The sequence below is a fragment of the Zalophus californianus genome, chromosome 14 (genome assembly GCF_009762305.2).
Source record: "Zalophus californianus isolate mZalCal1 chromosome 14, mZalCal1.pri.v2, whole genome shotgun sequence".
Lineage (NCBI taxonomy): Eukaryota > Metazoa > Chordata > Mammalia > Carnivora > Otariidae > Zalophus > Zalophus californianus.
Window position 1 is genome coordinate 6,549,622 of NC_045608.1, and position 12,236 is coordinate 6,561,857.

The 12,236-nt window shown below is 60.0% G+C and overlaps 1 protein-coding gene across 2 annotated transcripts; it reads left to right on the plus strand.

The window, feature by feature from the left end:
* The first annotated feature begins 484 nt into the window (after nt 1-484).
* CDK2AP1 (cyclin dependent kinase 2 associated protein 1) lies at nt 485-10,199 on the plus strand. 2 transcript variants are annotated; one of them, XM_027575236.2, is made up of 4 exons: nt 485-831; nt 5,372-5,469; nt 7,020-7,146; nt 9,444-10,199. In XM_027575236.2, exons 1-4 carry the CDS (start codon nt 777-779, stop codon nt 9,509-9,511), a joined length of 348 nt encoding a protein of 115 aa, XP_027431037.1. In that variant the 5' UTR covers nt 485-776; the 3' UTR covers nt 9,512-10,199. The 2 variants fall into 2 exon arrangements, with proteins under 2 accessions (XP_027431037.1, XP_027431038.1); XM_027575237.2 differs by lacking the exon at nt 485-831 and adding an exon at nt 4,389-4,449.
* Nucleotides 10,200-12,236: the final 2,037 nt, after the last annotated feature.

Here is a 12,236-nt window from a genome sequence, read left to right on the forward strand (position 1 = left end):
GCTTTTGTCAGTCTCCAAGGAGTCTCATAGGCCCCCAAAGGGTTAAAAACCACTTAATACAGACAGGGACACGAAATTTATTTGAAATCAATGTCAAGAACTGGTTGTTCTTATTCTGGGGAATGGCCAGACTTCGGCGTCTGGAATGATCTACGTGCTTAAAAATACCACTCGCCACCATTTTCTCCAGGTAATTTTCCATCCCTGCCCCCACATCCAAGGGGGGGAAAAAGTAATTCTGAAATCCTACCTAGCTATTTAAAAAAAAAAAAAGGAAGGAAAGAGACGAAGTGGTAAAATAGCGAATCTCCGGGCGCTGAAGCCTAGAAGAAGAAAGGGACCCACGCGGGCCTTGGGCGCCGCCGGGACCCAGCCCCCCAAACTTTGCCAAGTTGCGGGCGCCGAGCGCGGCCGGAGGCGCGGGGCGCGGCCGCGGGCGGAGCCGCCCCCTGACGCCGGGCCGCGGCGCGCCGGGCCGCCCCCTCCCGGCCCGGGCCGGCCCCGCTGGCTCCGCTCAAAGTTTGCGGCCGCCCCTGCGCCCGCCCGCCCGATGTATGGGTGATATACTGCAGCGGGTGTCAGGGTGAGGGACGGCCATATTTGCCGGTGCGGCCCGAGCCGTCAACAACAAAAAGTGCGCGGGAGCTCGGCGGGCGCACGGACGGGCGCTCGGACGCCGGGCCCGCCTCGCCGCCGCCCGGCCTCGCCGCCGCCGCCGCCGCCGCCCTCGCGGGCCTGGCCCCGCGGCGCCCCGGCGCGCCCCGCCGCTCGGGGGGATGTCTTACAAACCGAACTTGGCCGCGCACATGCCCGCCGCCTCCCTCAACGCCGGTGAGTGAGTGCGCCCCGCGGGCCGCGCGCGCCGCGCCCCAAGTGCCGCCAAGTTGGGGGCCGGCGCGCCCGGCCCCGGCCCCGGCTCCCGGGGGCCCGCGGGGACCGGGGGCGCCGGGCACCGGGTCCCGGCCCGGGGCAGCGCGGCCGCCGCCGCCATGATTCCGGCGCCCGCGCCGCCAAAGTTCGCGGGGGCGCCCCGTGCCGCGGTGGGGCTCGGCCGGGCCGGGGCCGGGGACGCGGGCGGCCGCCGTGGTCCCCCCCCCCCCCCCACGCCGGCGGCCGAGGGATCGCGGGGAGCGCGGCGGGCGAGGGCGGGGGAGGCTTTTCTCTGCTCCTTTTTCCTCCGGCTTTTGGGCGGCTCGGCGAGGGCCCCTGCCGGCGGGAGTCGGGAGCGGCCGGGCCACGCCGGGCGCGGGGCGCGGGGCGCGGGGCCCGGGCCGCCCTTGGGGAGCGGGGGGCGCGGGCCCGGGGCTGGGTGTCGGGAGGCGGGCCGCAGGGGTGCAGGGGAGCAAAGCCGGGCCCTGCGTGGACAGGGCGGGGGCGGCGAGCGTGCCAGGTGCAGGCGCCCCTGAGGGCGCGGGGCCGCTGGGGTCACCGGCGGTGCAGGGGACTCGATCATCGGTGGGGGTTCGGCCCGGCGCGCCGGAGCTGGGGTGCCCACAGCGCGGCACGCCGGATGTCCCCTCAGGCGTGCGCGGAGTGACAGAAGTTGGAGAAGACTGGGGGCGTCTGAGTGCCTGCGGGCGGCGGGTGAGGGCGGCGTTTCAGCCCAGACCCGGCATCCCGGAGCTCCCAAGTCTGGGCTTCGAAGGCCCCTTCTGCGGAAGCCGGGGGTGGAGGGGCGTCCTCTCCCTTCCCGGGGGCTGGAGCTGGGCGATCCCAGGAAACTCCTCCAGAAGTTGTCAGGCAGCTTCAGGCTGTGCCCAGGGGCTTGTCCCAGGGATCAAGGGGAGAGCTGGGTTGGGGGAAGGAAGATGGTGAGGTTAGGGTGTGACGGGCTTTTCCCCTTTGCCTGGGTCTTTTTCCCTTAGACCCTTGGTTGGAAATACACTTCCAAAAAAGCAGGCGCTTTCGAGGGGGGAGGGGGCAGAGGCCTTGTGGGGGAGGGGATTGGCCTTGCTGGTCAGAAATGCCACGTTGGCAGTTGGCCGCAAGTTTTGGGCCTTGTCTCCCAACGCTGACTCCATAACTCCAAAAATCTGAAGAGAGACCCAGAAAATCAATATATATATGTATATGTATTTTAACTTAGCGGACACAGATTTGGGGGTTGGAAAGGGTTAAGATTCAGGTTGCGGGTGGGGGCAAAGTTGAATTGGTTCAATTTGGGGGTCTGCGTCCCAAGAGCAAACAGCCACGATTTTCTCAAATGTTCTCACCACCTTTGGGGTCTGCAGACCTTCCAGAGATAGGCTTTGTGGCCCAGAGAGGATTTCTCCTTGCCTACTTCATCTGTCTCTGGGGTATGCAGGGCGGAAGGTCTTGCTGCCAGCCCTGACACCCTGGAAATCTCAGGCCTGGCCTAGTATAGTTGAGGCAGGTGCCCTAAACTGGGACCCGCGGGGATTGGGGTCAAGTGACAGGGGCACCCACTCAGGACCCCTGAAGCTCTGTGCTGGGCTGGCTGGCACCTGTGCACAGGTTTTCTTCTGCGGTGATTTCCAGGAGGACTGCTGAGGTCCCCAGATATCTGGTGTTTTGATGGGGGGGGCTGCGCCCCTCCCCATGGACCCTTTAGAAAGCCCCACTCTCCCCCTGCCATTTGCATCCAAGATGGACTCTCCGCTGCCGCTCCTCTGGCTTCCTTGTCATCATCCCTCACGCCCTCCAGCCCTGCCTCCTGCTCACGGGTTGCCAAGCCGCGGCCTGGCCGGCGGTGGCAGTGGCGGAGTTAGACAAAGCCCCCGCCTCCCCGCCCGAGAGCACATCCCCCCCCCCCAGGCGCCCCAAGTGGCGGGAAGGCCGCCAGCTCCCCAGGCCCAGGCCGCTCTTTGTCTGGCGTGGGGGCGGGGAGCTGCGCCTGGCCCCAGGAGCTGCCGGCCTCTGCCAATCCCTCCCCCGGCTCCGGGCCCTCCCTGGTCCCCGCACACTGCGTGCATTGTCTGTGATGCTCGGAGCGGCCGTGCTCACGCCCAGTCTGGTTTTCTCCCTGGCCTCCTGCAGCCGGATGCACTGGCCCTCCCCATGTCTGCCGGAAGGAGTGGGCATGAGTAGAACTCAGGGCCCTTCTGCCAACTCTCCCCAGGGCCGCACACACACACACCCCCCTTTTCAGCAGAGTAAGAGCCTGGCACTGACACAGAATTGGGGTCACTGACCACGTCACCTGGGGAGGGGAAAGGCAAGCCCTCAGCTGTTGCCCAATTCTCCCCCTAACCCAAACCCAGTGATTTCTCCTCCCTCCCTGTCTTAGCCCCCCACCTGAGACCTAACCCTAGCCCCATGGAAGACTGGGATCTAGAGCCTTTAGACAGTCTGTTGGGAATCATTGCCTCAAACAGATGGAGAAACTGAGGCCCAGAGAGGGAAGGGTCTCGTCCAAGGTCACACAGCCAGACCAACTCCTGGTCCAGGCCCTTGTCTGTAGGAGAGCAGATGGGACGGGAGGGCAGGGAGGTGAGAAGCAGTGCCGAGCAGCAAGAGGTGAGGGCAAAGGGTGGTGCAGGGAATGCACACCCGAGTCCCACTCACCTGCCCAGGAACTGGAATCTCCTAGACACGGGGCTGCTTTGCAGGGGTACGTACCACCGTGGTCTTGCATTTAGCATCCTGGCCTTCCAGAGAGGTGTGCTATCTTGTGGTGGTCAGAACTGGAACCCAGATCTGGGGCTGCAAAGACCACACTCACTGCCCACATCAGAAGGTTCAGGAAGTTGGGGTTGTTTGGCTGCTCTGGTGAGGGGTGCTTGGGGGGCACCCACGCTGCCCCACTCCTGTGCTCTGGCCACTGCACATCTGTGGTCGCCTCGGATGGCGGTCACAGACATGGTAGTAGTTCATCCCATCCCGAGCAGTATGTGCCCGAAGCACAGGTGTCTTAACGTCCCCACTTTAGAGGTGTGGCGACTGGCGCGAGGAGTGGCCCAGTGATGTGCCCACTTACCGGCTTAGAGGTGGCAGAATCCATGTTTCCTGACTGGGCATCCCACATTTGAGCCTAAACCTGGGCCCCGGCTTGGGGTGGGGGAGGTGAAATCCAGGGCAGGCCCGAGAGCGGGGAAGACATCTTGGGTACAGAGCTGTCCCCAGCTCCTGGACAGAGGGACAATATGGTGTCGGGGTACCAGCCTCTTCTGTGGTGTGTGGCTCAGGAGAACGCCCATCCTCTCCAGACTGCCTCTTTATGGTCAGGGGCTCCAGGGCTCCCCGAGGGCCCCTTCCACTCCACCAGCTGGAGCTCCTGAGCTTTCTTCCTCCCTGTCCCCTCCCCTGCTCACACCAGATGAGCAGCTGGTCGGTTTGGCCAGCCTGGCACCAGCTGTCCATCCCCGGGGCCAAGTCTGCGGAGTCCGCCGTGTGCTTGAGAGACCGTTTGGCTCTGGGGGCGGCAGGCAGAGGGGGAGCTGCTCCTCGACTGGGCGTGGAGGCAGGCGGGCGGCTGCTGAGGAGGGCTAGGTAAATTCTCCATGGTTACCGCTGTTTGTAATTCTGCAGGACATCCGCTACCCGCTAATGGCCACTTGGACGCCATTATGGGTCTGCATGCTTCCAGCTACTGAGCCGGAGCCGGAAAATTCCCTGCTGATGACTCCCCAGCCCGCATCCAGGAGGCTCCATTCTTAGCCGGGCCCTGTCCCCACGTGGTCCCTCACAGCTGAGGGACAGGGTGTCTGAGTGTTGCAGTCCATAGACGGGGCCTTGTCCCTCCCTCCCTTGGGATGTGAGCCATCCCGGCGTAGAATCAGACTGTCACGAATCCTGTTCCCTCTTTGGGGAGGGAACCACAGGGGCTCAGGGAGATTGAGAGGCTACCGAGGACACACAGAGAGACTGTGATACACTCCAGGTTCCTGACTTGGTGTCCAGTGAACCAGTCTCTGGCCAGGGTTAGGCCTCTGAACCCTCCCTCTGTCTTCCTTAGCATATGTCCAGCAAAGAGTTGGGCACATGGGATATAGACCAGCCTCCGCAGCAGCTGGGCTCCTGTGGCGGTGATTTGGCTCTCGGTCGTCCACTTCTGGGGAGCAGGACCCAGGGAAAAGTGGCCAGCAAGGATGAGGCCAAGAGTAGCCGCAGATTTCATCTTTGCGACCAGTCCTGACCGCGTGGATGGGAAGGGGTCCTGGGACTGAGGAGCGATGTCTGCCGTGGTGCTGGGTGGGAAGAGTGGTGGCCTGTTAGCTACATTTTCCCGTTGTCTGGGCTGAGTGCCGGCCATCCCCAAACTAGAGGACGGGAGCAGGGCAGGGTCTCTGTCCCATGAAGACAAGAGACCGCTGTCTGGCATGCGTCCTGGGTCGGGGGACTGTCTCGGGACCCAGAGCCTTTGCTTTGGGTACAGTCACGTGATTCCTGATTCTTCTCTTCTTCTCCATAGCTGGGAGCGTCCACCCGCCCTCCACCAGTATGGCAACATCCTCCCAGTACCGCCAGCTGCTGAGTGACTACGGGCCGCCGTCTCTCGGCTACACCCAGGTACGGTAGTGGGGGCTGTGGGGCGGGAGGGGCTCCGGGGCTGGCCTGGGCACCGAGGGGACATGCTTCCCGCCGTCCGGGCAGGAGAGCCGGTGGGACGGGGTAGAAATGATGGAGTGGAACAGTCGTTCCGAACTGCGTCGACCTCCGGCCCTTGCGACCTCAAGTCTCAAGCCTCGGGGCGTCGGAGCAGAGGGGCGGCAGGCTGTTTCACGGGGCTACCAAGAGATGGGGGCGGAGAGCCCACGGGGGGCTGGAAGGCCTGAGTGCTGCAGGCCCTGCTGGAGCCACCACCCACGTGTGTCCCTGCGGCCGGAGTCTCTGTACCGGATTCCTGAGGAAGTAAGGCCTGACCTGGGCTCTGGATCTGAGCCTGGACAGAGGAGAGGGGACCCCGTTCCCACTCACTCTCCGCAAGGTGGTGGCCCCAGCAAAGAGGAGGACAGGGCCCATATCCTCCCGGAGCCCAGATGCGCCTCCTCGGGAATGGGGGCCCTTGAGCCAGGCCGCAGGGGTTTCTACGGGGTTCTGCCACTTACAAGCCTGACCCCTGCTTGGCCACCTCGCAGAGACCCAGTTCCTCGCCGTCGAGCGGGGTCAACGCTGCCACTGGCCTCACTGGCTGTCACCGGTGGGGGGACCGGGCCAGGCCCCCGCCTCGGTGCCCGCTGGCCGTGGCTGCCGTCAGGTTCTCTGCTGTCATCGGAACGCGGCCGCGTTCTGGGGTCGCCACGGAGGCTGGCCCTGCGAGAGGGTGGTGGCCGGCCATGCCCCGCCAGGCCGTGCTGTCCCAGGAGCACATACGGGACCTGGAACGGGAGCCCCGGAGGAAGCGGCCGTGGGAAGAGGGCGAGGAGGGCCGCCGGGCCAGGAGGCGGCACCCGGAGGGCGCTGGGGAGCCGAGCAAGGACAGGAGGGAGGCCCTGGAGGCCAGGAGACAGAGACGGCGGCGGAGGAGGGAGGAGCAGGCGAGGGCCTGGTTGGGGGGGCCCGCGGGGACGCCAGCCTCACCCGTCGGGGTGCTTACTTGGGCTGTGGCGGGGGGAGTCTAGAGAAGAAGGGGTTTGGTGGGGTGGGCCCTGCCGGCGGGGGGGGAGAATGGGTGAATTGAAACACGTTCTGTGTGCTGTCCAGTTGGCTTTTGGCAGTTATTTGTGGTCCTGCTCACCCCAGGGTGTGGCCCCCATCCCATCCCCCTGCTCTGGACTGTCCTCCCCGGGATGTGCTTGCACTTCCGCCTGGGTCCTAGCAAATACCCAGCGCTCGCTGAGACCAGCCAGTCCTCCTTTTCCTCATTCGAGAGGATGAAAGCCTTCTGGAGGCCGCTGGTGGTTTCCCTGGGTGTCGGACGACGGCAGAGAGGCCCAGCTCTCTGCCTGTGGTTCTTCCTCAGGGCGGACAGGCCTGGCCCCGGCGGAGGCAGCAGCCGCCTCTGGGCGGGCCTCCCCCCTGCCCTGTCCTCGCCGTGGCTGGCACGTGGTGCGGTCCTGACCGTGGCCGTGGGGTCAGGGAAGGGTTCGAGCCACGTAAACTCTTCCTTCTGACTCTAGGGAACAGGGAACAGCCAGGTACCCCAGAGCAAATATGCCGAACTGCTGGCCATCATCGAGGAGTTGGGGAAAGAGATTAGACCCACTTACGCGGGGAGCAAGAGTGCCATGGAGAGACTAAAACGAGGTGAGTGGCAGGACCCGGACTCCCTGACGGGTGCCGCCTCCCTGCTGGGCGCTAACTGTTGTGAGAGATTCTCTTCGGGGTCGGGGGGGTCCCCTATGCCCCAGGGGCCCCCGTTTTGTTACTCTGATGTGGAGGCGTCCGCAGGGGCAGGGGTGGGCCGGTCCGTGGGATGTACACTCTCCTTGGGATCTGACGGGAAGGCCTTGCGTGCCTCCCGGGAGGGTCCATATGCTTTAAAATTATAGCCCAGATCCTGCCGCTTTGTTTGTTGCCTGCTCGGCTCCTGTTGGCTGCTGGTCCCAGGGAGCCGCGGGAGGCCAAACGTGCCAGGCTTCCTTCTCTGGGTGGGCCGGGGCCGGGGAGTCGGGAGGTCCTGGGTCCTGGGTTGCCCTCTGCTGTCAGCTCTTTGGAGTGGAGCCCGAGGGGGCGTATAGGTCTGTCCCAGTCTGGGGAGGGAGAGCAAGAGCACTGAAATTCCTTCAGGACTGAGGAGGGCGGGTGGGAGGGCAGGAGCATGATGTCGCAGAAACCCAGTGACTCACCTGAAGACGTGACTGACCCGCTGCTTCCAGGGGGAGGTGAAATCGGCTGCCACCTCACGAAGCCGCTGGAGGGGAGGGGAGAAGGGGATTTCTGTTTTAGAAGGTGGCAGGGCAGAGCAGCTGTGGCCTAGGTGCGAATTTAATTTCAGAAGCGATCTGGTGTTTCTGGGGAAGGTTGGAGAGGCACGCCGGGAATAAATCTGGGGCATAAAGGGGGCCTGCTGCGGAGGGCCATGGATCCACGGCGGCGGGCATGGCTGGTGAGGACAGGCTCCGGCCCACGGCAGCAGGCTTCGCTGGTGGGTATGAAGCCTTCGTGGACAGAGAGGCTGGACCTGGACAGGGCTTGGGGAGAGGTGGGGTTAACCCCGATCCAGCACGGGGTGGGGTGGGGGGGCAGGTGGGCTTTGCTCTGCGTCCGGACTGCTGTTTGGAGGCAGGGGAAGCAAGACAGTCCTGACACCTGGAGTTCTGGTTATGCGAGTGGAAATCCCTGGGAAGACGCTGGATCCCAGAGTCTAACGGGCAATCTGCAGTCCCCCAAAAAAGGCAGCAGGTTCAGGCCAACCGATGGGTATGCCTCGTGGTGGCCCCAGGGCATGTGCTGCGTGAGCAGCTGGTCCCACGGTCACGCGGACCGGTAGCCAAGTCCAGGCCAGCCCAGTGCGTGTCATAACGGGGTGAAGAAGGGTCATAAAGGGTACGGGGGGGTCAGGCGCAGGGCGGAGAGGTCAGCAAACCGTGCCTGATAGGCCAAGCACGGTTTTCCATTTCTAATGGTGGAAAATGATTCTGTGACACGTGAAAATGCTCTGCAGTTCAGACTTCAGCGTTCATAAAAAAGGTTTGGTGGAATATGGCCACACCCACTGCTTCTGTAACGGCTGCTTGGGTGGTTGTGACAGAGCCCGTGTGGCCGGCAGAGCCCGAGATATTTACTGCCTGGCCTTTTCTAGAAAAAAGTCTTCTGAAGCTCAGAGATAAGATTTGTGAGATGTGGATGCCTGCGTGACTTGGGGATGTCACTCACAGTGCCCTCCGGCAGTCCTCTCTCAGGAGTAGATTCTTTGTGTCTGTTAAAACGAGATTAAGTGTCTCACGGCGTTCGCTGAAGGCCACCACCACCACCACCACCACCACCACCACCACCACCACCACCACCACCACCACCACCACCACCACCACACAAACGCAACAACCAAACCATAACCACCAAACCAGAGGGAAGAGATGGGCAGGGGGTGGTAGGGCCGAAGGTGCTCTTGGCACCTGTCGGGCAACGTCACGGTGGACCAAGGGTGAACATAAATGAGCAGTCTTGCATCCTAAGTGTGCAGGCTGGACACCGGACAAGCCCTTTCTAGAACGTAGACTATGAAGAAGCCAGAGAAAAATCAGGATTTGGAGTCCTGGATTCTCCACAGTGGGGCAGGCTTGACGAAGGCGGGCGGGGACACATCTGCTTGCGTCCTCTGAGAGCCTGGCGTGCACGGAGAGCTTGCCGGCCGTCCCCGTGTGGGCGGGAAGGGGTTGGTAGGAGCCACGAAGAGGAGTCTGGGCGAGGAGGGAAGGCCTTCGAGGAGGGATGGGACGCTCGTGTCTGTCTCCCCACACCGCTGGAACCCCGCGGTGCTTGGGATGCAGGTCCCGAGTTCCCTCCCAGGGCGGGGGCTTTCCAGCTGGGTTGTGAAGGGCCCCCTTCCTCTCCTGGAGTGGGTTCTGCTGGACGATCCTCAGCCTCTGCTCCTCCTCCAGGCATCATTCACGCCAGAGGACTGGTTCGAGAGTGCTTGGCCGAAACGGAACGGAACGCCCGATCCTAGCTGCCTAGCCAGGCGGAAGGTTTACCATCTTCGTCCAAGACCAGAAGTTACAGCTCATCTCCCATGTTCAGATGAAACTCTTGTTTTCAAAAGGGTAACGGTTTGGTTTCTCCTTCCCACGTCCCTCCCATGGTTCATGAGGCTCTGAGATTGAGAAATACTTTGCAGTTGACTAGGATTTACATTTTAAATAGTTAGGAATTACCCAGGGTTTTTTGTTCTTGTTTTTTTTTTTTTAAGCATTGATTTAAAAGATGCACGTAAAAGATACCTGTCTCACAGCAAAGATCCCAGTTACGTTACCCAGATTGTTCTCCGTTCTTTTTCATAAGCTAATACAACTCTGAGGGTTTTTTGTTTTTTTTTTTTTGAGTGCGTACGTTTGCCACACCGTGTGGATTCCGCTTAATGTAACTTCTTTTGTGCTTAAGCATTTGCTTGCATGACTATTAGTGCTTTGAGGTCAATTTAAAAAATGCACAAGTTATAAATACAGAAGAAAGAGCAACCTACCAAACCTAACCTAACAAGAACCCCCCCTCCAAATTTTCCTACTAAGACTGTGTGTGGATTTCAGTTCTGCTTTTCCTGTAAGTTGATCCAAACATCTGGAAGAAAATGACTAAAACTGTTTGCATCTTTGTATGTATTTATTACTTGATGTAATAAAGCTTATTTTCATTAACAATTTGTATTAAGGTGTGGGTTCCTTGAATTCTTGTGTTTTTTGTTGTTGTTTTTTAAGTGGTATTTTAAAAAACAGCTCCTCAGGGGCGCCTGGCTGGCTCAGTCACTAGAGGTGCAACTCTTGATCTGGGGCTTCGAAGTTCGAGCCCCACGTCGGGTGTGGAGGTGACTTAAAAAGAAAATCTTTAAAAACAAACCAAAAAACAGCTCCTCCTCCGAGAGTGGGAGATCCCTGCCATAGAGGGTCTGCCTACCTGGCCCCAGAAACATTTTTTGTGCCAATGCCAGAACCACGACGGGCTGAGGGAAGAAGGCGTTTGCCTAAGTCAGGAGGTGGGGGTCAGACGAAGTTGCATCACGGTGCATCACTGCCGCGGATGGCCGTGTGCGCCGGGGAAGAAAGCAAGAATGTTAGTGGACGCGGCGTTACTGACTTTGCCCACGGCCTGCCCACCGTGAGGCCGTCCTCGGCTTCCAGGTGCTTGTCCTGCTGCAGGAATCTAGTTCTACAGCGCAGCCTCAACTCCAGTTAGCTACCTCAGGTGCTCACCGGGAGAATTCCCTGCCCCGGGGCTGGGGAAGGCCCGCTTGCGCTGGATGTGTTTGAGGACGCGGATGGTGGTCCTCAGTGGCGAGGGGGAGACAGACAAATGAGGGATGGGGTCAGTTTTGCAGGCACGAGGTAAGGGCCCAGCCATGACAGGTCGAAAGGCCGGTAAGAGCGGGTGTGTCTACCTCTGTTTCATGCACAGCCAACCCCAGAAGGCACGAGAGGAGAGAGATTGAAGCCTCTGTCCCTCCTGTCTACAGCTCCCAAAATTTCTCTTCCCGCCGTGACCTGCTTGTCGTGTACCCTTCCAGGCGCTTGGCTACCTTCTGAATGGAGGTCCGCATGGGGACGGGTCCTGGATGCTGCGACCGGTCTCCAGAGCCTTGCACACAATGCTTAAGCTTCCAGACCAGTTCGCATCGAGGTGAGAAGAGCCTTACCTGGCTGCCTTCAATGTGTATTCGGACACAGGCACTGGGCACTCGGTCTGTGCCTGCCGAATGGGCTGGTTTTGACTGCAGACTGTCTTGACAGTGGCCTTCTCCCCTCATGGTTTTTCCCGTTTCATGGGTGAACCCCAGATGTATTCTGACAAGCGAAGCTATTACCTCTGCCTAAAAACCCCAAACAACCGTAGGGTCAAATCCAGCTTGAGTGATGGCATTGTGCAAATTCACAAATCAGGTTTCTGGAAACTCATCTTATAAATCTACTTATAAATCAACACATAGGCAATGTCATGTGTATTTTTTTTTTTTTTAAATAAGCTCTACGCCCAACATGGGGCTCAAACTCACGACCCTGAGATCAAAAGTCCCATGCTCCACCGACTGAGCCAGCCAGGTGCCCCAAAAATGCCACTAATGTTTGACTCCATTCCATAGTTTTCCCCCCAAAATGGACCTTCCTTATTACTATTAGTGCTTATTTTTAACCTTTGATAACAAAACAAGACAATCAAACAAATGTATAGCTTAAAAAAATATGGTGACATCCTTCTAACTACCCCCCCAGGTCCAGAAAGCCCTTTGTCAGCCATCCACAGCCCCTCCGGGTGTCCTATCACGACCACCCTCCCTCCCCACGAAAAGTAGCTAGCCAGTCCTTTTGTAATGTCTTCTGTGTGTCTCTATGGTTTTATTCTCAAAATGTGCGTCTCTATTCATCCCAGTTTAGTCCGCCATTTAAAAAGTTTTGATTTAAAATGTTAAGTCTGTCAGAAATACAGAAATGCTAGAGTAACGCTTGCGATGGAATGCTACTCTCTACCATTTCCTTGGAAGCATCTGGCAGGTTCTTTTTTTTAAATTTGTATTTTTTCAGAGAGAGGGAGTGTGCAAGCAAGAGTGGAGCCGGGGGGGGGGGGTGGGGGGTGTGGGGGCAGAGGGAAAGGGAGAGAGAATCTCAAGCAGGCTCCGTGCCCAGCATGGAGCCTGATGTGGGGCTCGAGCCCATGACACTGAGAACATGACCTGAGCTGAAATCAAC